This window comes from Seriola aureovittata, chromosome 10, assembly GCF_021018895.1.
Source record: "Seriola aureovittata isolate HTS-2021-v1 ecotype China chromosome 10, ASM2101889v1, whole genome shotgun sequence".
Lineage (NCBI taxonomy): Eukaryota > Metazoa > Chordata > Actinopteri > Carangiformes > Carangidae > Seriola > Seriola aureovittata.
The window spans coordinates 25,482,810-25,507,230 of record NC_079373.1 but is presented as its reverse complement, the minus strand read 5'-3'; the positions used below and the strand labels follow the sequence as shown (position 1 = coordinate 25,507,230).

Here is a 24,421-nt window from a genome sequence, read left to right as displayed (position 1 = left end):
TTTTTATTGGATCACTCAGAAAACAGTCAGCCAATCAGAAGAGAGGCTCAGAGACAGGCTAGCTGTTTCCCCCTGTTGCTGGTCTTTGTGCTAAGCTAAGCTAACTGGTTACTGGTTCCAGCTTCTTATTCAATGTCTTCTCATTCAACTCTGCAAGAAGGCAAATATGAGTTGAACAACCAGTGGTGGTCATTCCCAACACGGACCACACACACACACACACACACACACACACACACACACACACACCCCGTTTAGCATCCTTAATGCCACATTTGTTTAAAGAAGACCAACTTCATGCTGCAGTCTATAAAGAGGCTCTTTTTTTTCCCGCTGAAAGAGAAAAACGACCGTTTACGGACTGAAACGTCTGAAATGACGACGAGACAACGCTCGTCTTTGTGTTGGAGGCTGTGAAGAGGAGAGGGGGGTGGGGCTGTACCTCCTCTCCCGATGGATGAGGAGGGTCTTTACTTCAAATTCATAATTGTATAGAGCTGATAAATATCACCTTGTTATATGAAACTGTAAAAGTTTTAAAGACAGACGGGACCAGAGTGTGTCTGCAGAACATTTATTGTAATTCATTATAAAATAATATTTTGTAAGTGTGCACAGGTCAGTTTGGTTTTTTCTTGTTTTTCAAAACAGTTAAGGGCAGCAGCTCAGTGTGGTGGCAGCATGAAATAATAAAGGATAAGACTTGTAATTGTCGACTAATTCTGTCAAATGTTTATGTTAATATTGAAACCTCAAATACAAAACTCCAATTTTCAAACAATCTTTTTAAATCTTCATTCATCCAAAATTTCTAGAATTTTCTAGTTATGATTATTATTACTTATTGAATTCTACTTGAAATGTTTTAATCTTACTTCAACCATGTCTTTATACATTTATTTTGTGTTGTATAAATTAAGCTTATTTTTGTTTATATGTAACACATTATAACACCAATAACAACTTAAATTGTTAATCACTGGATGTGTCAATTCCAAATCCATGTGTAAAGTAAGGAGGGTGTAATGTACAGTAACTCTTATATATAAATGTTAATAAGGGACTTTACTTTTGCCTTTTCAAGTTAATGACCAACTGAAACATTTTCAGGGGTAAATTAAGGATAAATTGATGAAATTATATTTTAATGGTATTTAAGTGAGAGGTCAGTTATCATGTGTGTGTGTGTGTGTGTGTGTGTGTGTGTGACCTAGTTCCTCTGCAGTGCTGGTGGGATAAAAATACAGAGATCATAAAGCTTGTGTCACCTCTCTGACCTCATCCTACAGTCGAAACAAATAACACTGTCATCTGTTATCAGCCCATCACAGTGTTTTCCCTCACAGAGCTCGTTCTTATCCGTCAACTTGGAAAATCTCTGTACTGAAAAAGACCCTCACACTTCTCTGTCAGCTTCTGGAGGCCCCTGAACCCGAGATAGCAAGGGGCCCCAGGGCTCTGTATGAAGTCATAGTTAAAGTCAAAGAACTCAGTAAGAGATGAAAACAACCACTTGAATTAAAGCACATAAATATTTGCATCAGTATTTACTCAGAATACAGAAAGCACAAGTTCTCATCGTTATATTTTGTGATAATTATCAGTAAAGTAACAAGTAACTAAAGCTGCCTAACAAATGTAGTGCAACAACTACAATCAACACTTTGTGGTTGTATCCCTCCGCCACTCAGACTAGTTTCAGATTACATCTGTTTGTCCAGTCAGTCCAAGTCTTGAGTAAGTTTGTCCTTGAGTCTAAGTGGACGTTTGTACCAAATGTGGAGAAGTTCTGTCAAGGCTTTACTGAGATATCCCATTCACAAGGTCAAAACTGAGTTTTGTGAGGTCACCATGCCCTTGACCTTTGACCTTTGACCATTAAAATTTAATAGGATTTGAAGAAGTTAAGTCAAGGCGTTACGGAGTTCTGGCTGTCGTCGGCACGGAGGAATAATAAAATGTGGAGGATTGGGAGTATGAAGAGTGAAGTACGTATAACATGGAATCAGTCAAGTAAAGTTCAAGTATCTGAAAACTGTGTTTAAGTGAGTAAATGTACTAGTACATGTGAATGTAAACAAAGAGGAACCATCACAGTATTATTCTGGGTATCTAAGGTTTTGTTCTGAATAAGCTGAAGCGTGACAGACGCATCATTTCGAGCTGAGTTGAGTTCAGGGCAGGAAATCAGAGCCTCTCATCATGTGGTCAAACACTGATAACCAGATTAACGTCCACAGATAGACGCTCATCCATCACGGCTCTGGTTCCTGGCTTCACTCCCAGACTGGAGCTGGGAGTGAAGCCGGCCCGAGCGCCGTGTCCCGGCCTGACCCCCGTCTCTCTCTCTCTCTCTCTCTCTCTCTCTCTCTCTCTCTTTATTCGGGGTCAGATTTCGCATCGCTGCCTGCTGCTGCTGGCGTCCCGCCCAGCTGCCCGTGGTGCCTGGCTCTGCCTGCCGTGAACCTCCATCATCATCATCATCATCGCCGCTCGGTGCCAACAGGAAACAGTGGCTGCTGCAGGAAACAGAAGCTCTGTGTGAGGACGAACACTGGAGTTCACACTGAGGGACACACTGATGAAACACACATTTATTAAACACATTAAACACATTCTGATGATGGTGGACGACGTTTAGTAAACTCTGTTTTTTGTTCTCCAACGATTCCCCTGAAGTGACTGATTTCTATCATATAAATCACAGTTTTATCCAAAATGTTTTCAGTCCTAGATGAAAAACAGTTTCTCATGTAAACTAAAGAGATTTAAAAAACATGAATATCAGTAAACAGACAAACAAGAACATATAACAATCTATAACAAGAAGGATATTACAGGGCGACAATCATTACCCCGAAGCGTCTGAGAATCAGTGTGTGGATGTATTTTGGGTTCTTCAATATGGATGGAAAAAATAAACCGTTTTTACACACTTTTTTTTAAAATCATGGACCTCTAAACTGACAAATTAGACAACGTACCACTATCTGATAAGATTTTTGCCTTTAGATGTTTTACTACAGAAAGTGTTAGAAACCCAGATGGATGGAATTATAGTGAAAATAAATTATTCCCCTTTTTTGCTGGGAACCCCCAGGAGCCCTCTCAAGGGTCCCCGGTAGCTCACCTGGTGGAGCGCGGACCATAAAGCCCTGGAAACTGGAATGATGATGAAAACCCAGATTCATTCACATAACATCACTCAGTGGAAACACAGAACATTTCACAGTTGTGTTTTGTTGACTTCTATTTTGTGGAAATGTGGCTAATACCAAGATTTAGTTAACACGTAAGGATATATAGCCTGCACTTATGTTTCATTGGTTTCGAGATAATGACAGTGTGGAAATATATAGATTAACTGTCTTTCTGAAGGATAGGATACACCTACTATTAATTATCTGTCCAATGACTATCAATTGGTGCGTCAATCAGATCACCGGATACGGGACTATTGATTCTGTTTCCCCTAACCCCGTCTTAAACTCAGCTTTACCCTAACCCAACCACAAGAGGGCAGTGCTACAGGAAACACCATTCATAGACCATGTTTGACTTCTTTGGGTTGTCACCTTGTCCTCAGATCTCAGCAAACACCTTGGTGAGAACATTATTATCATTACTGACTATGAAACCCCATAGTTGTAATAAATGGTAACCGTCCTTTACATTTATCGGAGTGTAGGTCAGTATAAAAAAACATATTCCAATCCAATCCATTCAAATGAAGTCACTCCTGCAGCGTGACAGAGTTTGGCAGCCGGAGCAGAAACGTCCACACTGATCCACTTCTCGGGAAACCCTTCATCTGCCGTCGGGGCTTCCAGGTTTTGCCGTCGACGCCGTACTCCAGAGTCGTGCTCCTGTTGAGGGTGAACACAGAGTCGCCTCTCACCACGGCGGTGAACAGTGAACCTTTGCTGTTGGCAAAGTGTCCCGGCAGCGACGACCACTGGCCCGAGCTTAGATTGTAACAGTCCATGAGGCATCGCAGGAAGTCGTCAGACGGCCCGTTTCTCATGACGTACAAGTTGTCCCTGTGGCCGACCACGCAGTGGCCGTAGCTCTGGTGCCTGATCAGCGTGGTAACGAGCCGCCATTCGTCTTTTCCTGGGACATACTCGTAGATCTCCGTGGTCTCCATCGGTCTCCATAGACACACAAATATTCTTCTCATAGCTTTGGTGCATGCCACTCCCGCCGCTGGCCGAGGTAAGTGAGCGGCGAACGTCCAGCTTCCGGTCTTTATATCATACATTTCCACAGATGACATCACCTTTCGCTCGTATTCTCCTCCGATGGCGTAAAGCCGACTGTCTGCACCGACAAGGCTGAGATTGTAGCGCATCTGTGCCGGACCCGGGATCCGGCTCCAGCTGTTGTTTTCAACGCTGTAGCAGAAACAAGAGTCCACGACTTGTTTGTGGACGCCATGAACTCCTCCGACGATGTAGAGCTTGTTGTCTAAAACGGTCACTCCAGCCATGGAGGTGCTGGCCTCTAGTGGAAGATCTGTTAATACTTTCCAATTATTGCCAGTTTCATCCAGGTAGCAGACCGTCCTGGAGGCAGCGTGTATGGTTTCATCCACGCCGCAGGTCACGTGGGCGCCTACAGCCACGAAAACACTCGGGGTCAGAGACTCCACGTAGGAGATCAGCTCAGCCGGTAAAGTTTTCCTGACCTCCGCCTCCAGGTCGCCGTACATGTCTCGGATGAACAGCGCGGCGCTGCGGTACAGATCCATGAGGCCGAAGGTTGCAGCAGTGTGATACATCAGCAAGCAGTTATCAGAGTCGATGAGGTTGATGAGATGTTTGGTGAGCGGCGCCACCTGCAGGAAGGCGGCGCATTCAATGGCCTCAACGATGTCGTCGGCATCCAGGACCGGCATCTCCCCTCGTAGAACCGCCAAGGCGATGAGGAAGCCTCGGGCTCGCAGAGACTTGAGGTGGATTTCCTCCTGCCGACACTCCTTCATCCCGGAGCGATACAGAGCTTGGAAGTAGTCGCAGCTCTGAACAAGTAACATCTTCTCCTCGGAGAAGTGAGTGTCCCCAACCACCACAGTTAACCTCGCTGAGACGAGACCAGAAGCAGAACAAGGCGGAAACCTTCCACTGTCTGCAGGTTCCCAGCTGCTGCCGTCCTCTGGTTCACTGCTGTGCGCTGACATTACTGTTCTTTGAAAATATCCTCCATGAAAATGACTCAAGAGGCTGAAGCGGATCCAAAAAAAAAAAAAAAGAGTCTTGAAGCGGAGCTGGAATCGAAGTGACCCAGCACGAAGCCGCTTCACTCTTCTGGGAGGATCATTTGTTTCACAGCTTTCAAAATAGAAGCAGCTAAACATAGACGAGAACAAATGACCCGAGTCACATTCATGTTGTGGACCGGAGGGCAATAAGCACATGCAGAGATAGTGATACCTGCTGCTGCTGCTGCTGCAAACCTAAAGGGTCAGTTCACCCAAATCACAAAGTACATCTTTTCTGATTTACCTGTAGAGTTTTAGCAGAACAAAGTACATCATCTACAACTTAAACTCAAGACTATTGTCTTGGCTTGATACAAATTCAGATTTTATTTGTCCCTTATTTGTAACTGTGTCCAAGACAGAATCTGAGCTTGAATATATGATGATCATTTTGGTTTGAGTTGTAAAAGGGTTTTGAGATATTTTCTTTTACCTGAACAACAGAAGTGAAGAAACCAATGAAAACTGACATTAAACTATTGAAAATTGATTTCTACTTTTTCTTACCTACTTTGTTGTTTACAATTTCTGGTCTCGTCTGGTGAAAACTTAACGTGTAAAAACTTGACAGGTTCAACAAGATATAACCTCTGCAGGTCAAATTAAACGTCATTTCAAACTCTAAGGTGAAGGTTTGGTTAATCATAGACACAAAAACAACTTGGGTCGGTTTAGGGAAAGGTCGTGGTTTGGTTTAAAACTAGCCTACTGCATTGTTAGGGTTAGGGGATGTTTGTTGTCATGGTTACAATAGTGAGACAGGAACAATTGTAGGAATGGTTACGAAAAATTTCCAATACTTTGCTGATCCAACCTTCCTTGTGTATCCTTCTTCCTAGAGTTATAAATACTCAGGCTGCTCAGGAGCTTGAACATATATAAATGTTGTTTTTGGGGTATTCCACTTGATTATTACAAATCAAGAAAAATCTGTGATATCACACACAAGAAACTGGAGCTTTTGGATCAAGTGGCTCATGATTTCCAGCTTCCTCTGACATCTTTCTTTCCTTCTTTTCTCCACAAACAGAGTGGAGGCTGTTTTTTTTTGCTGATGGCTGAGATACTAATGAGAAAATAAACTACTCTGAATTTCCTGAACAGATGTTGAGGCAGGTTTTAAGTCAACACATCATGGGATCATTCTGCTGTAGATGTGTGGGTGATGTAAATAGTGAAAAACTGAAACACTGATGTGATGTCTAACCTCATGATCATCAGGCGAGTGTTTGTGTGTGTGGACGTGAGCTCAGATCAGTTCGAAGATGTTTGTTATGTCTCAGCAGAACAAAAGCACTTCTCTGTTTGCGTGTTTAAACCTGTTTTCTGTCAATCTGTCTCCGAACATCCACTTACAGTGAAGGAGGAGGGGCTGACCTACATTCAAACTGGCTGGGGCACAGATACTACAGTAGGTCATGTGATCCGGTCACCACTCCCCCCTCCCTCCCTCCTTCCCTCAGTCACAAAAATCCCACTGGCTCCAGCAGCAACCCTTGTTTTGATCTGGTCGACTGCAGGTGCTGCTCCGGTCCTCACGGTTACAACACAACAGAAGAAGACACAGACAAATGTACACATAACCCCAATTGTTATGAGTTATACAAAGCAGTAATTAAATGCATTGTAAAACTCTAAAATGAATTCACATGCTGGTAAGTTTTAATTAGCATGTCTGTAGGCTTTAAAACTTACAGGCATAATTAATTTTAGAGCCATTAGTTAGAGCCTATAGTTGAAATGAAGTATAGACTGATGAAAAAATGGAGCTAAAGAAGAAATGTAATAGAATAATCTTTGGTTGTATGGTACATGCCACATGTTTTTCTGGTTGTGACCAAACCACAGCTAAAAGGATAGGTAGCGGTTTGCTAACATGTTAGCCACGCCTACTTTGCAAGATGATAATACATCCCATGTTTTGTTTTTCAGACTATTCAGTCGCCTCCAAATGGGCCGAAGAAAAAACTGAATTAAAGTTCGTTTCAAGATATCATTACACAAAAGTAGCTAATCTGGTGTGACTGCAAAGTTAGCACTAGAGCTAACCACCTCGGAATAACGTGTGAAGTCTTTCCTGTCCCATTCTTCCGACATTGAGTGAATGCAGCATTAACCCCCAAATGTCTAAGGCCTTTGGGAAATGGTGTTTTTTAAAGGCTACTATAAAACATGAATACAAAATAAAGAACAGTATTAGATGTTTTTTCAAAAAATGTATGTTCCTTCTGGCCCAGTATACGCACGGTTCCACGGCCCGAATCTGGCCCATATACATCATGATGGTTAGATGCCACTTCCAATTCTCGCACACAAACAGAAAATCTTCAGGCTGCCAGACACACCGGAGGATAAGAGCCAGACTCTGCCCAGATGTGGAAGAATATGGGCCAGACTCGGGCCAAGGACCCGGGCATATGTTGGGCCAGAAGTTTCATCTATAATGTTTCATCTATAATTTGAGCCACAAAACATTATTGTTGACAAAAACTTTGTTCTGTATTTTTAGTTACTGCCATTATGTCAGTGGGATTTTGAATGAGGTTTTTCTCATTTCAGAAACAAAACATGGAAGTTCCAGTTTCACTTCAGTTCTCTATTGACACGCTGCATGGCTAAAAATAAATTAGAAATTGTCTTTGTTTAAAAAACAAAAAACAGAAGTCACCAGAGTGAGTTAATGTTAACAACTACCAGCTGTTTTAGGAAAATGCTGAGACTTTTAAAAACCAAAAACATCATTATTTACAGTCGTCTTGTTATTTTAGTTCATGTATGTGTCCCTTCTGTCAGACATGGTGTTCACCTTTCAGGTGTGTTTCTGGTTCAGAGCTGAATCAGTGTGTGATGACTCAGCAGTAATTCAGCCTCAGCTCGCTCTGGTCCCATGCTTTGACTCCGGTCAGCTAAACACTCTCAGCTTGAAATGCAAATGCAAATTACTGTGTTGCATTAATAAATATATATTTCTGTTGCTTCATTAGTGAGGTTGATCTCATTCATTTTGCAGGCTTATGTAACTCTGAGTAACACACACTGTCTTACATAAGCTGATGTCAGGTGGCAAAAAGTGGGGACGCACATGATCCACAACAGAGCAGCCAGAACGCTGAGTGAGGGAACAGAGAGCAGGAAAATATTCAGCATTTCTCTTGATTGATTGCTGGAAGCACTGGTGCTGACTGCCAGGGATGGAAAATTATTTGTACAGCATGACTTTCAATGTACTGTACAGGCTGAATGGCTCTAAAATTAATTATGCTTGGAAGTTTTAAAGCCTACAGACATGCTAATTAAAACTTACCAGCATGTGAATTCATTTTAGAGGTTTACAATGCATTTAATTACTGCTTTGTATAACTCATAACAATTGATCCAAATATATCAAATCAAATGACAATGTGAAAATGGTCACATTCGGCTGCAGCAGGCAACTGACAGACACAGTTAGAGACCAGCTGGTGAACATACTGGAGCATTTAGTAGCTAAAGAAACAGATTTTTTCCACAGGAAGAAAAAATGGAGGAGACCAAAAACAGAGCTGAAAGAGAGGGAATACTGGACTTAGATTCATCAGGTGGACATAAACATGACTCAGAATGATATCCAGTAACTGCTGGATGTGTAAATAGGCTTGTATTGTATTTAATTATATAATTATATGTGTTGATATATGAACATCATTTGTAACATAAATGATATTTGAGTCCTGGATGATTTAAAAAAGACACAGAATAACAATAATAATGGGAGTGTGTAAGAGAACATAATTGATAATAGAGGCAACTGCTCTAATGATTGTTACATTATTTTAAATCCTGGACTTCTGCTGGTCACGGACTATGTTTACATTGTGGTATTGTTACATTACCTTAAGTATCTCAATACTTCTTCCACCACTGCTGGAAAGCAAACAATAACGCTGTATCACAGAATAACTGCTGCAAAATCACAGATTAATGTGAATTTGCCAGTGATGGAAGAAGTACTCGGGTATTTTATTTACCAACAACAAAAGGAGTCATTGTGTAGAGTTGGCTATTTCAAAGATCATTTATATTAACCTACATTATTGGATTATAATTTCGTTTACATTAATGTATTCATCATTTTTGATGTTTTGCAGCAAGTAAATGTGTGACTCATTTTAACTACTGTGTATACTTCTGAGGAGTTTAACCTATTATAACACAGCACAATGTATTTGATTTTATTTTGTATTGTATAAATAGTATATAATTGGTATCTGCAAAGTAACTAGGTGATTAAGCTTTAAAATAAATGTGGTGGCATAAAAAGCACACTATTTCCCTCTGAATTTTAGTGGGGTAGAAGTATGAAATATAATAAAAGAGAAATAGACGAGTAAAGTACAAATACCTCAAAACCATACTTAATTATTGCTGTTATTTTGAATATAAACCTTCTCAAGTGATTATTGAGGACTCTCTTCTTCAGCAGCACTGCCAGAATGAGTGACCATCTCTGAATGCCTCCGCCTGCCCTACTACGTAAAAGTAGTCCGTATGTTTTCTCGTTGTTTAGGGCTGCTTTTCCAGGTCGCAGACTTAAGCTCCGCCATGAATTGATACGACTCCACACACTAACATTTCTCTGGTATGGTAGTGTGAGTGTAAAGCAGCAGGTTCGGTGGTGTTATTTAATGTTCAGCGGAGGTCAGGCGGAATGATATATGTGATCTTTGTAAATATCCAAGCGGTCGGAGCGGAGCAGCACAGGGGCGCGCGCTTCACTGGACGCTGGAGAAGTGTCTGTTGTGTGTGAATGGCCGGGACGTTGATGGATTTAACCGTTTTTTAATCGCGTTTCGCCCGCGAAAGGGCGTACGATTTCGCTGCTGGTTTGGTTTTACTACAAGAACAATTTCCAGGTGTATTTTGTTTTTTTGGGGGGAGTAGTCAGGGGCAGTATGCTGCTCTCTAAACTGGGTTCCTTCTCTCACAGCACGGATCTACCGGCGAAGCTCCAGCTGCAGCAAGGTAAGGCTGTTAACGGCAACACGCCAGCCGGTGTTACGTCGTGTTCTGTGACCCGTTATATTCTGTGAACCGATTACTTTCCTCTTACCTAACCTAATCTCTGGACGCCTAACCAAAACCTTAACCCAAAATAGATCCAACTAACCTGAAATAACTAACCAGGTCACTGATGCGAACCGGTCACATAAACCGGCGTAACACGTGTACGAGCAATTCAACAACTAACTGGCGAAAATGACAGAAACTAACCGCCATTTTCTAGACTGTATTATTCAAGTGCGTGTTTACTGTTTTTTATTTTAAAAAAATCACCATAAAACCCACATGGACTCGAATCATTTCAGCCGAAATGATCAAAAGCATCATATTTTCACATTTTAAAAGTCTTCACAGGCTAAAGTTGGTGTTTTTAGTGGAGAAATTGTAATAATTATTAAATTAATACATTTCTATTGCACCAATCGATTAGTGGACGCTTGTTAGACGATGACCTTTAAATAAAACTGCGTGGAGCCATTTTGAAAGACAGATGTTGTGCCAAAATGTGTTGTAACCTCGTAGTAAAACGGTCTCCTCTGTTGAAATGGTATTTTTTATTTACTTTATTCGTGTAACACAATTTAAAGAGTGGGTATTTGAGATGATGATAATGCTGGACAGTCCTCCATTTTTAAACGGCAGACACATAAACATCTGAGGACATTTGTTTATGTACTCGTGTGTATTCGGTGATTTTTGGACATTTTATTGTTGAATTAAGTGCTTTACTTTTTAAATCGTATTTAAACAGCTCGGTGTTAGACTGAAGCCGTAAAACAAGAACACATTTTTGGTGGGGTTTGGTGGGACGATTTTTGGCGCTAAACTCTACAGGGTGCAAATAATTTGAAATAATCCTATTATTTCTGTGTTTTGTAGCCAAGGCGGAGAAGCAGCCGTTTGAGAAACTGTACCGGCTGGGTTCGGTGCTCGGCAACGGAGGATTCGGCACCGTTTACTCGGCTGTCCGCCTGGACGACGGGCTGCCGGTAAGAGATGCTTTGTTTTGGTCCCGGCACATGGCCGCGGCTAGAAGCGTCATGTTACATAAAGCCATCAGCTGCGTTTCCGGCTGTGTCCTTCAAAATAAAAGCAACTCTAAAGTCTTCAAAAATATTATTAGAGATTGAATATTCTTTCTAAACCTTGGAAACAGTAGCTGACAGAACATTTCATTGTACTGATTTACACGCAGTAAAAAATCACAATGACACTGGAAACATTAGTTGTCAAACTCACCACAGCATTATTTAAATAGTTGATCATCAATTTGTCTATTTTCTTATTGATCAGTTGTCTGCTTTTCTAATTTCTTAGAGCCAAATATGGCCTCGTTAAATGTCTTACTTTGTCTGAATAATACTAGAATTTATATCACGCAGGACAAGGAAAAGCAGAAAGTTTAACATTTTGAGAAAACGTAAACATAAAAGTTTAGGAGTTTTTGCATAAAAATCAATTTGAATGGTTAATTGATTATTAAGATGGTAGGTAATTAATAGTCTTGGTCAACTAATCCGATAATCAATTAATTATTGCAGCTGTAAGATTTATATAAAAACTGTTTTTTTCCTGAGGAAGGAACAGGCTTGGAACTTGAGGTCTGCATCCAGCATTTATAGTATTAATAGTTTCCTAAAAGACCTGAAATGAATCAGCATGTGTGTGTTTATGCACATGATGTTTGGCAGAAGTCATAGCAGATCTTGGAGCTTCCTCCTCAGCTGATCGTTTTGTGACCTATGATTTAATAATTCACCACATGATGACTGAGTCATCATCACCCAGATGGTTCTGGTGATGCTGAATGTTAATTGCAGGAACTGTTGAACAGTTGGTAGATCAATGATTTATTCTGTAGTTTAATTTATTCACTTTACTGTGGGATGTACCATCTGTCCTCAGTCCACTGTTGTATCTCCAGCCATTTAATCAATGTTGTGATGTTTTGCATGATTTTAAATATTTTAATTTTAATAAAATTATGGCTTTGCTAAATATCTAAACCTACCAGTCTGTATCTGGACTGACTGAACTAAAGCATTTTCAGATTATGACAGCTGCTGCTTTCAACAAGAAGTCAACATCATGTGCTTTTATTTGGAAGGTCACATCTATTCTTTCACTTCCTGATGTATTGTTGTCAGTTCTGCAGCTTGATGCAGTGCCATGCTGTCTGCATGTGGTCTTTGTTTTCACAAAGAAAGTGGTGTTTTGTTGAGCTTCACTCTCTGCACATACTGAAAAATAATCCTGTTGTTTTGCTTTTTAGTCTCTGGGAACAGGAAGTAGTTACGTGTATCACACAAAACAGATGGGAAAACATGTTTATTCACAAATGAAGAAAAACATTTAAAGACAGAGGCAGCAAATTAAAAGCTTTTTGGTACTGTGTGATTTGTTATAGCTGCTGTTGTGCTTCATGTAAACTGTTTATCATGTTTTTTTGTTTTGAATAAGAATTCCTGTATGTTCATATGTTATTGGTGACTGTATGGAGGCTGTTTGTTAATGTTGTATGTTTCCATGCAGGTGGCGGTGAAACATGTGTGCAGGGACAGAGTCACTGAGTGGGGCACCCTGGTGAGATTTTCCTGCATTTTCACTCGCAGATTAACATGTTTACTGCCACTTCCTGTCAGATTTATCGCTTGATTAACATTTTGATGTGAAACAGTTTGAAATCAATGATAGTGTATTATATATTTTCATTCTCCATTATTTGTTTCTTGATTTAATCATTTTATCTATGAAATGTCCTCAGATGTCTAGTCATGTCTGATCATCAGTCCAAAACCCAAATATGTTGAGTTTGCTGTCATGCACGGCAAAGAAAGGCATCAAATCCTCACATTTCAGAGGCCTATAAATGACTAAAATGATTATTTGATTATTAAAATAGTTCTTGATTGATTTTCTGCCATTCTACTAATTGAGTAATTGTTGCAGCTCTGGTGATTTTATGGACAGTGAGTTGATCATTTTCTCTTTGATGCTTTCTCAGTGCGGCACTGTGGTTCCTCTGGAGATCGTGCTGTTGAAGAAAGTGGGCGAGGCATTTGGCGGCGTGGTGCGGCTGTTGGACTGGTGGGAGCGGGTGGACGGCTGGTTGATGGTGATGGAGCGTCCCGAGGTGGCTCAGGACCTGTTCGATTACATCACGGAGCGCGGCGCGCTGGACGAGGCGGTGGCACGTGGCTTCTTCCTGCAGGTACTGGAGGCGGTGCGTCACTGCTACACCTGCAGCGTCGTTCACCGAGACATCAAGGACGAGAACCTGCTCGTGGACCTGAGGACCGGACAGATCAAACTCATTGACTTCGGCTCAGGGGCTGTCCTCAAAGACACCGCCTACACCGACTTCGATGGTGAGTCTGATCATCTAGACTGACCAGACTTTGTTTCGTTGGTGTGGTTTTTGTAAGGTTGAAAAAAGATCAGGAAGTGTCTGGGCAGAATCTTTTAATTTTGTGAATAAGGTTGTCAGTGTAACCAAGACAACAACATAAACAGTCCTGTCTGTCCTTCTGACGGCCAATTAAAATTTCACAACATGTCAAACTTTTTTTAGGACTGATTTGGAAATTGGAACATTTTTAGAAAGAAAAAAGGTTTGGACAGTGTTTTGTACAATCAGGATTTTTGTGGTCGAAAGTTGGGGAAACTAAGACTTTTTTTGTTTGTTTTTAAACAGTAGGGCCAGTTTTTAGAAAGATGTCTGCATGTAAAGGAATCACAGTTTTAAGATATTAATTAGAAAAGTGAGAAGTTTTAGAAAATATACATTTTTTTTTTTTTTTGTAAGGTTGTCATTTTTATTCCAAATTTGTGACAAAGTGTGGAAAAGTAAGAAGGTTTTTAGAAAGTCTGAATTTTTGTTAAGTTGTGACATCTTTGAACTGATAGAGCTATTTTTTTGAAAAGTGAAATATTAAGGAATTTCGATAAAGTGGTGACAGTTCTGGAAAACAGACATTTGGTCTGGTTCCTGAGGGTTTTGATTTGGTTAGCGTCACGTTAGACTAGAGTACAGGTGATCAAACCTGTGTGTGTTTGTGTCATCGTCTAATGACAAAACATGCTTTCATGTTGACTGTGAAACCAGAATGTAGGTCACAGGATGACCCTCTCATCAGACACTAGTTCTGTTTACTTTGGTGAGAACAGATGAGCAGCATCTTTGTTCTGCTCAGGAAGTATTTATCAGAGGCACCAGCTGCTTCTCTTGTGACCAGCAGCCCTCGATAACAGGCAGCATGATGATGATGGTGATGGTGATGATTAGTCACTGCTTCCTCCTGCTGCCGGTGTTTCCCCACCACCACCACTCTGCGCACTCACTGAACAGTTGTGACTCAGGTCTCTGTTTTATGTCGTCCCTCTGCCTTCCAGGAACACGGGTGTACAGTCCTCCAGAGTGGATCCGGTTCCGGCGGTACCACGGTCGCTCCGCCACCGTCTGGTCACTCGGCGTGCTGCTGTACGACATGGTGTGCGGGGACATCCCCTTTGAACAGGACGAGGAGATCCTGAGGGGACGGATCTACTTCAGACGCAACATCTCCACAGGTCAGTCCGAGTGTGACGTGTCCGCTCTGCCTGTTAGCTCTTTGGCACTGCAGTGTGTTACTTCCTGTCCTTCTTCTTCACCTACTTGTTTTTGTGTCACAGAATGCCAGCAGCTGATTGGCTGGTGTCTGAGCCAGCAGCCGTCTCAACGGCCAACCCTGGAACAGATCCTCGTCCATCCCTGGGTGACCAGCAGCGACGGTCAGCAGACAGACGACGGCAGTATCATTCTTCACAACATTACAGCCGACTCCTCCTCCTCGTCTTCCTCCTCGAGCCAGCAGAACCTCTGATTGGATGCACCTGAGGGGCTTGGCTTGGACTTGATTGACAGGTGTCCTCTGGTGTTTGAGTTTCCCCGTGATCGTGGGGTTGTTGCTCCAAGGAAGTTTTTTTTGTGGTGATGGAGTGAGTCATGGTCACAGTTCAGGATGCAGGTGACTCAGTGCTGGTCCACTGCGCCCCCTCCTGTTCAGACTATGGAGCAGATCACCTCTTCTCCATTTAGTGTTGCTGCTTGAGTGCCTTGACTTTAAAAGCTGCTCTGGGTGGAGTAACACCATGGTCGGGGGTTGGAGTTTTCTTCAGAGGCTCAAAAGAATCCTGATGTTTGAAATATAAAACGTTGTCAAATCAGATGTAAAATACTCACTCAGCAACTCTGTAGCTGCCATGTTGGGTCACATCAGTACAACAGAACAAAGGTGAACACACCTGAAATGTTATAATCGTCTATGGGGCTGCAACTACATATATTTCACTATTAATCAACCTGTCAATGATTTTGTCTAGTGATTGTTTCGTCTGTTAAATCTCACAATATAGTGGAGAAATGTTCATCCGATTGTTTAGAGTCATAATCCAAAACGTTCAGTTTACAGTGATAGAAGCAGAAAATTCTCATGTTTAAACTAGCAAGGATTTTGCTTGAAAATCTAATTAATCACCTATCAAGATAGTTACTGATAATTTTCAAACAACTAATCACTCATTTGACGAATTGTTTCAGCCCCAGTTGTGTTTAAACTACATTTCCACTCAGCCAGATCAACCGGCCCTGAGGAACAGTTGGGAAATATGCTTATATATATATATATATATGCTTTGTTGTCGAGAGTTAGGTGAGAGGATCAATATCACACTTATTTGTGTGGAAAATATGCTGCTATTGTGAGCAGCCAGTTAGCTTAGCTTAGCACAAAGACCAGAAATGGGGGAACGGCTAGTCTGGTCCTGTCTGAACGTAACACTAGAGGTCTCGCGATGGGATCACACCGGCTTCAACGCTGATTACTCCATCATTACTACATTAAATCTTACATCTTTAATCTGTGTAAAAACCAAATTGTCAAAACAATGATTTGTAGTTTTACAACAGTCATGTGGCTCTGAGCAGGTGCCAGAACAAGAAATTCTTCCACTCATAACCTCTTTAAAATGTTGCCTTACAGTTCAGGTTTTGTAGGGGCTAAACAAACAGGCTAGCTGTTTGCCTTTGTTTCCAGTCTTTGCGCTAAGCTAAGCAGCTACTGCTGTTAGCCTCATACGTGTCGTACAGACTAGTGTTGTATCAGTCTTCTCTTGCAAGAAAGCAAATAAACAAATTTCCCAAACTCTAAAACTCCTCATAAGTTTCAAGAACGTTTTCCGTCCAACCCCAAAATACACCCCTCCCATCTTTTAATATGAGCGCTGAGGCAGCGAAGCATCCTCACCTGCTGATGTGGAATACTTGAATACATATTTATCACTTCATAACACACACACACACACTACTCTGGAGGGCTGGGACTGGTTCTGAGTAGTTCTGATACCAAAACATGACTTTTTGATCCTTTTTTTTTTTTTTTTAATTTATTTGATTTTATTTCTTTCATGTAACAAACGTCTCTTCATCCTTCAGCGTTTACCTTTGTCTGAGAAGTCTTCCTGACTGAAGTTCAGGCTACATGTCTGATTTAAAGAAGTGAATCTGATCCAGTTTTCACTGTGGACTTTCACCACTGACGCCGCTCACGTCCTGCTGCTCTTTAAGTTAGCTTCAAGCTCGGAAAGGAGGCAGAATTTAATTTCAACAGTTGTTTACTTGATGGGTTTTCTCAGTTTCTTCCTTCAAGCAGGGCTCAGTGTTTTTGGATGGTTGTGTTTTTTTTTTTTTTTTTGTTTTGTTTTATTTTAGTTCTCACAATGTACTGAGATTCTATGGCTAGTACAGTCGAGTCGAGTTTTTTTTTTTTTTTTTTTTTTCTGTCCTCTGTCTGTCTGTCTCTCTCTCTCACAGGAAACACTTTGTCCTCCATCTTCTTTCACCCTCAGTCTCGGGGTGTAAAATGCACAGTCAATGCAAAAACTTAGTTTTGTATTTTGAATATATGTATTTGTTTTTTTTTGTTTTGTTTTGAATATATGTATTTGATTTTTATGTCTATCTTGTACATTGAATGTTTTTATTTATTTACGGAGACATTCCTCAGCTTGTGTTTATTTATTTATCTTCTGTTTAACCTTTATAACATTTTTCTCTCATTTTTGTAAATTTTTTTTCCCTGTGAGCTAAAAAAAGAAGAAAAGTCAGGTTTGAATATTCTCAAGTCAGGTTTAAAAGTTTATACTAATTTTTGTTCTATTTGTTACAGTTTTTGATGTTTTGAATGTAAAATTCTGACAGGAAAAAGTATTTTTTCATGGAAATATTTCAAATTAAACTTTTTGTATATAAATGTATATATGTTGTCTCATTTGAAACTCTAACTTTTCTCTGTAACATCCACATTACTTAAAAAATATTCTCACTTTTTAACGTTTTAATGTATTACGTTGGTCTCTCCGAACTTTATTTGATGCTAAATCTCCTTAAAATCAGTTCAGAGAGTCATTGATACATGAAGAATATTCATTGTGTTTACATTATTTTAAGACGGACATTAATATTGTAAATGTGATCAAATAAACTGAAAATTCTAGGGAAACAGAAAATTACAGTAAAATAACTTGTCCAAAACAATAATTTCTCAGTTTAAGTGTTAAGAGCTCCATCAAAATTATATTGTGAAATACTATAAACATTACACATCAAATGTATTACTAAAGTAAAAGTACTGGTACCAAATTATACTTAGAGTACCAACTATAAAAGTAGTCTATATGCAAAATGGCCCATTTCATAATAATATTAGATATGTTTAATGTAAATGGTTGTAACTGGATGCATTAATGCATCACTTTAATGTTGCAGCTAGAAAAGGTGTAAAAAGCACAAATGAAATGTAGTGAAGTGGAAATATAAAGTAGCAGAAAATGGAAGTCCTAGTGAAGTACAAATACCTTGAAACTGTACATTAATGCAGTACATGCGGTAATATTAGCTTATTGTTTCTGTATGTGTTGCTTTTGTGTGTCACTTTTTTCATACAGAAAAATAAAAATATCCTGTCACTTGAAAGCTGTTGGAGTTTAAGGAGTTTAGTTTATCTGCAGCGACACCGTGTGGCTGGGAAGTACTGAAGGGAACAATAAATAAATAAATAATAAATCATGTCTTAAATTTCATTAACTTCCTTCATACAGTTATCTATCCATCTGCATATTGTTAAGTATTTTTCAATAATGAATTTAAAAAACAACAACGTTTCAGTTTGAGGTTGATTGGATTGTTGCTCGTTAACGTGTGAAATTACGTTAAAACATGATAAAAGATCACTGTGTTTACACATAGTTTTCGGCTTGAAATATATATTTAGATGCATTGATAGAATCGTCATATTAACGTTTAGGCTATGGTTTAGGTATTATTTTAAAATATAAACATTTATTTTTTAAGGCACAGATGGAGTTTACGTCATTTTGAACAGGCGCTTCCGGGACACCGTACGTCACGGGTCCTTCCGTCGTCAACATCAGAACGACACGTGAACAGTAAGTAAAATGACTCAGAACGTCTGTTTAAATGAGCTATAGTGTTATTATTTTGTCTGTGTTCTTTAGAATAAATGTGAATGTATTTAACACAGACACAGACACTGAGCTAACACCAGGCAACAAGCTCAGACAATCATGAAATCTGCCGTTTGTTGTTCACTCGACACCAATCTCCGTTTAAAAATGGAATGAGACAATGTTAACCGATTTCCCCCACGATAAGTGTACATTCAATTTTAAGTAAATACATTTGTACATTCACTATGATGTTCTCTATAATTCAGCTAACGTAAAATAAACCAAAAAAACACTTATTTGTGTGAAAATGTGACCTTATTTGTTTTTTTTTTTCCTTACATGAAATAGATTAAAATGATGGTAAATAATTTACAAAAACAGAAGATAGATCAGTCAGTTTTATAACAAACACGATGTGATGTAAAATAATCCAGACAGGCAGTAATACCTCTGAAAGAAGACAGACCAGTGTAAATGAGGCGCGTGTGTGTGTGTGTGTGTGTGTGTGTGTGTGTGTGTGTGTGTGTTGTGTGTGTGTGTGTGTGTGTGTGTGTGTGTGTGTGTGTTCCATCAGAGGAGTCGGAGGTCAGGATGGGTCGCTCCTCCAAAGACAAGCGGGACATTTACTACCGTCTGGCCAAGGAGGAGGGCTGGAGGGCGAGGAGCGCCTTCAAGCTGCTGCAGCTCGACCACGAATTCAACCTGTTCACAGGTGAGACCCACAGAACCCTCTGCTGTTTTATTAACAAATGTCTGATTGATCAAAAGTGCATTGAATTACTTTTTCTTTCTCTCTCAGGTGTGAACAGAGCGGTGGATCTGTGTGCAGCTCCTGGCAGCTGGAGTCAGGTCCTCAGTCGGAAACTCAGGTTTCTTTTGTTTCTTGTTCTAGATGAACATATCCTCACCTGGACACAAATCTTTAATTGTGTTTTCATACAACATAAAATCAAAGATAAAATCCCGACCTAATGAAATGAAACAGATCTTAATAATAATAATAGTGATCTTTTTATTTCCCACTCAGAGGTCGGGAGGAGAAGGCTGAGAAGGGTGCAGGGGGTGAGGAGGTGAAGATCGTGGCGGTGGACCTTCAGGCCATGGCTCCTCTGCCAGGAGTCACTCAGATCCAGGGAGACATCACCAAGGTGAGGAGATGTTGTCTGCGAGTCCTGTTCCACTGCAGGAGCTTCACGATGCCACAAACAGTGTATATCGACATTTTCCCCAATATTTTAACCGAATGAAATAAAAAGTAACAGTTACAAAAAGGCTCATGTTAATATCCGTTTACAGCAGAGGTTCTTTTACTTCCTTTCACTTCAAAAATCAACAAAACACATTATTCGCCCACAAATGTCACATTCAACTGTATCCGCCGGTGTCATGAGTCTTTAGGGAGTTTCCTTAAGATCAGACAAGATGCAATGATAAATGTTCAAACAGAGAATTCCTGAGATCCTTAAAGATTCATATTAGATACATATTATTACTCATCATCAAGTTCTTACAACTCACCTGGGATTTTAAGTTTTTTTTCAGGAATTTGTTGCAAAATAAATTTAAAGTTTTTGTGCAAAAACTTTAGTGTATATTTTTGGAATAGACGGTGTAAGTTCAGTTATTATGGATGGCAGTTTTTTTTACATATCTAATTTCTTCAAACAGTTAAAGTTGTAACAGCTGACTGAAACAGTGTAGTCATTAAGTAAGGACAATTTATTCATTTATTCAAATTTTATTCAAATTCAAAAATAATTTTATTCAAATTTATTCACATATTACCTCAGTTTGTAGCAACATGCAACATTTTAGTGGAGTTGTTAGAAAAATAATGGATCACAATTCTGCAGTGAAGCAAAGTGGTTTGACGTGCTGGGCAGCGTTTTATACCACTGACCGGTTTGTGTCGGCCCCAGCAGGAACCTGGAAACCTGATAGAAAATCAATGATAATCCTGATAACCTTTATAATGACGGATATCTGAAACGGAAACACACGGAGAACCTCGAGAACACTCACAAAACATGCTCAGTGCAGATCTTCGTCACATGACCTGCGTCCTCTTCTTCCCCTCAGGTGTCGACCGCTCAGGAGATCATCCGTCACTTTGAGGGTCAGCCGGCCGACCTGGTGGTGTGTGACGGAGCTCCAGACGGTGAGACGCTCACCTCCTCACCTGTCCTCACCTGCTCTTAAGTCACCTGTGATTCCCTGCTATATTGTTGTTATTCAGCTCTCAGGAGTTACTTCCTGTTGTGTTTCCACAGTAACCGGGCTCCATGATGTGGACGAGTACATCCAGGCTCAGCTGCTATTGGCTGTGAGTTACAGAGGTGTGTTTGTATTCACCTGTGGGTTTGTGATGTCACGCTGACGGCTGCTTGTGTTTCAGGCTCTGAATATCACCACTCACGTCCTGAAGCCTGGAGGAACGTTTGTGGCCAAAGTGAGTCCAACTTTATTCATCTGATTTATTACATATTCCTCTGATGAATCAGAGATCTGTACAGAAGGAAATCAGGTGTGAAGCATTTCTGTGCCATCTGAAGCTTTGTGGTTTTGGTGACTCCTGGTGGTCTCATAAAAAAGACATATCCACCGTGTGTGTACTCTGCGTCTCCCTCTTTCTGTTTGTCTCTGCGCGTTAGCAGAACGAAGAGCTTCAGGGGAGCGAGTAGAGGAAAGTTAATCGATCACGTTCTGATGGATTAAAAAGAAAAAAACCTACAAGTAAAATGTCAAAATGAGACGCAGACGTACTTGTAGCCGTTAATATCCCTGAGCGACCTGCTAAAGTAAAGTCTGTGTGAGGGAAACCCTGATGTGGAGGATGGCAACACAAGCTGATGCCCAAAACATGCACGAATACGCTGCCTCCTGATGTTTGATGTAGTGAACACAAGCTGAGTCAACCCGGCTGTATGTTCTCTACTCACCTGCAGAAGTGTGTGTGTGTGTGTGTGTGTGTGTGTGTGTGTGTGTGTGTGTGTGTGTGTGTGTGTGTGTGTGTGTGTGTGTGTGTGTGTGTGTGTGTGTCTCTCTCAGATCTTCAGAGGTAAAGATGTGACGCTGCTCTACTCTCAGCTGAAGATCTTCTTCAGTGGTGTGACCTGCGCGAAGCCTCGCAGCAGCAGGAACTCCAGTATCGGTGAGTCACCTCCACCGCCGACCAATCATGCGCCTCCAACAGGAGACTGAGGTTTTTTCTGAGGTTCTTTTTTTAAAAGAAGCCAAATCTGAGACATGCATAATGAGTGACAATAATTAAAATTAAATTTTCAATTTTATCACATGAATTCAGATCTGAACCCTTGATGGTTACATGAAATCAGTTGACATCCTGTGTGTGTGTGTGTGTGTGTGTGTGTGTGTGTGTGTGTGTGTGTGTGTGTGTGTGTGTGTGTGTGTGTAGAGGCGTTTGTGGTGTGTCAGAATTACTGTCCTCCTGAAGGATACGTCCCCAACATGTCCAACCCTCTGCTGGATCACTCCTACGGTAACTATGAGCCCTTTTCCAGATGTGGTCTGTGTGTGCACATCTGACCTGCATCAGGAAAAGCTTGTGTTAATGCAGGTGTACTCAGAACAAGTTATAATGGATCATCCAGACCACACCTGAGAGTTTGAGTTACATTTTTGGACTTAACTTTGGACAATCACATCTGTTTAAACAAACAATGAATCAGTCTTTAGTTTCCCTGCATGCCCTGGTCCTGGTCCTGGTCCTGGTCCTGGTTGTGGTTCTCCTCTATCTGTTCTCACTCTGGGTTCTGATCTCTGTCCATCAGATGTGGACTTTAACCAGTTGGAGGGTCCAAACCGTGTCATTGTTCCCTTCCTGGCGTGCGGTGACCTCAGCGCCTTCGACTCAGACAGAACCTACCCTCTGCAGGTGACGAGACGCAGCTTGAGACGTGCTTCATGGTTCAGGCATTTTATTCTTTAGCAGTTGTTTTTCCAGTTTCAGTCTGATTGCAACTACTGTGGTTTTTAAATTATCATGATCATATAGATTTTTCCATAATTTACACATTAAAAATGATGTAATTATGTTTTCTATGTGGATTTTAACAAAAAGTTAATTGATAAATGAACTGATTGTTTTTCCGGTAAAAACCCTAATATTTCAGTTAAAGTGAAAATCTGTAAATCAATTTTATTAATTTGGGGGATTTTATCCCTTAAAAACCCCTTACACCAATCATTAAAGAAAACCCATAATATATTAATCCATTCATTTATCTATTAATTAACCAAATGAGGTGAACCCCTGAAGTTGAAAATAAAGGTCCTTTAAAGGTTTTAATTAGGGGTTCATATAATGTTATGTTGTAAATTTTAATTGAAAAATTGAGGCACTTACAAAGTTTAACTTCAGGCTCCCATGTTATCTGGGCCAGAAATTTATGCAGATAAAACATTAAAAAATACTATAGTTTAGTATAGTCTGAGATTAACCCATGAATTTGGGGTTTGTCATTCAGTGAATGTTTAGGGGTTTTTATCTCCTAAAAACCCTTAATCCATGCAAACTTATGTAGAATACATGACAATTCATTAAAGTATTCTAAACCTGGGATAAAATCATTAAATACTTGAATGCTGAATAAAAATCCCCGGTCATTTATCGATTTGTTATGGATTTCATATTCATGTTGAAATTAAGGGGAAAGTCATGTACTCATCAAAAAGGGCTATAACGGCTTTTGAAATGACTGTGTTTTCAAATTAAAGTTTAAATTAGTCTAATACTGACTTTATGAACTAATACCTGCAAAACATCCACACTTCCTTCACCTGTGCTTAGTGTTAATTATCTAATGTTAGAATGCTAACACGCTCGGACTGTTTTCTCTCCTCAGCTGGATGCTGATAAACAGTACCAGTACACACCCCCGACTCAGCCGCCCATCTGCCCCCCCTACCAGCAGGCCTGCCACCTCCGCAAGAACAACCTGCTGTCCAGAGAGGACGCTCCATCTGTCTGTCCCAGCCAGAGTCAAAACGAGCCAGAACCACCGGCCGAGTCCACCTGATCCGCCTCACCACTGCTGCTTATTGGTGGAAAAAACACCAAGGAGACAAAGGACAGCGTTGTCATTAAAGGAACAGTCTGGCATTTGGAGGAAGTCTCTTCTTTTCTGACAGAGAAGAAGATGGATATCAGTTTTATTTCTGTGCATGCAGCACAAAGATGGATCGAGGGGAAGACTGTTGATCTACTGCAGTACCCTCCATCTTTCAGCCTTTGTGCTGTGTTAGGCTAAACATATTTTGGATCTCTGAACCAGATTTTTGTCCAATCATGGGAGAATGTTTTTATTGTTTTGTCTGATTTTATGTAGTTATTGTGACAGATTCTTCATCCATCAGGCTGAAATGTTGTTTTTTGACTCTCAGGGCCTCCGTACTTAGACCTTCATCAGGCAAAGTTAATATAAACAAACCTGTTTTTGCCTTGTGTATAGTAACTTTGCCTGACTGAGGACCATGACTTTGTTAATAAAATGAGTCCAAGTGATTGACAGTGTTGTCTGCATACAATAAAAATAAACATAAATATAAAACCCTCATTGTGCTGCCATCTACTGACTTTATTTTTGCAGCTATTGA

General features: G+C 40.4%; 3 protein-coding genes across 3 annotated transcripts; 2 read left to right on the top strand and 1 right to left on the bottom strand.

Annotated features, from left to right (window-relative positions):
* Window positions 1–2,302: 2,302 nt before the first annotated feature.
* kbtbd13b (kelch repeat and BTB domain containing 13b) lies at window positions 2,303–5,526 on the bottom strand. Its single transcript, XM_056387695.1, has one exon. It carries the CDS (start codon window positions 5,414–5,416, stop codon window positions 3,734–3,736), a length of 1,683 nt encoding a protein of 560 aa, XP_056243670.1. The 5' UTR covers window positions 5,417–5,526; the 3' UTR covers window positions 2,303–3,733.
* A 4,435-nt stretch (window positions 5,527–9,961) lies between these two features.
* On the top strand, window positions 9,962–17,593 carry LOC130175733 (serine/threonine-protein kinase pim-3-like). The gene is made up of 6 exons (XM_056386248.1): window positions 9,962–10,261; window positions 11,180–11,289; window positions 12,833–12,883; window positions 13,305–13,668; window positions 14,693–14,869; window positions 14,972–17,593. Exons 1-6 carry the CDS (start codon window positions 10,192–10,194, stop codon window positions 15,160–15,162), a joined length of 963 nt encoding a protein of 320 aa, XP_056242223.1. The 5' UTR covers window positions 9,962–10,191; the 3' UTR covers window positions 15,163–17,593.
* A 1,118-nt stretch (window positions 17,594–18,711) lies between these two features.
* ftsj1 (FtsJ RNA 2'-O-methyltransferase 1) lies at window positions 18,712–24,381 on the top strand. Its single transcript, XM_056387359.1, has 11 exons — window positions 18,712–18,784; window positions 19,380–19,517; window positions 19,605–19,674; window positions 19,833–19,953; window positions 20,885–20,963; window positions 21,076–21,128; window positions 21,201–21,254; window positions 21,854–21,956; window positions 22,221–22,304; window positions 22,597–22,700; window positions 23,671–24,381. The coding sequence occupies exons 2-11, from the start codon at window positions 19,397–19,399 to the stop codon at window positions 23,842–23,844; spliced, it is 963 nt and encodes a 320-aa protein (XP_056243334.1). The 5' UTR covers window positions 18,712–18,784; window positions 19,380–19,396; the 3' UTR covers window positions 23,845–24,381.
* The last annotated feature ends 40 nt before the right edge of the window (window positions 24,382–24,421 follow it).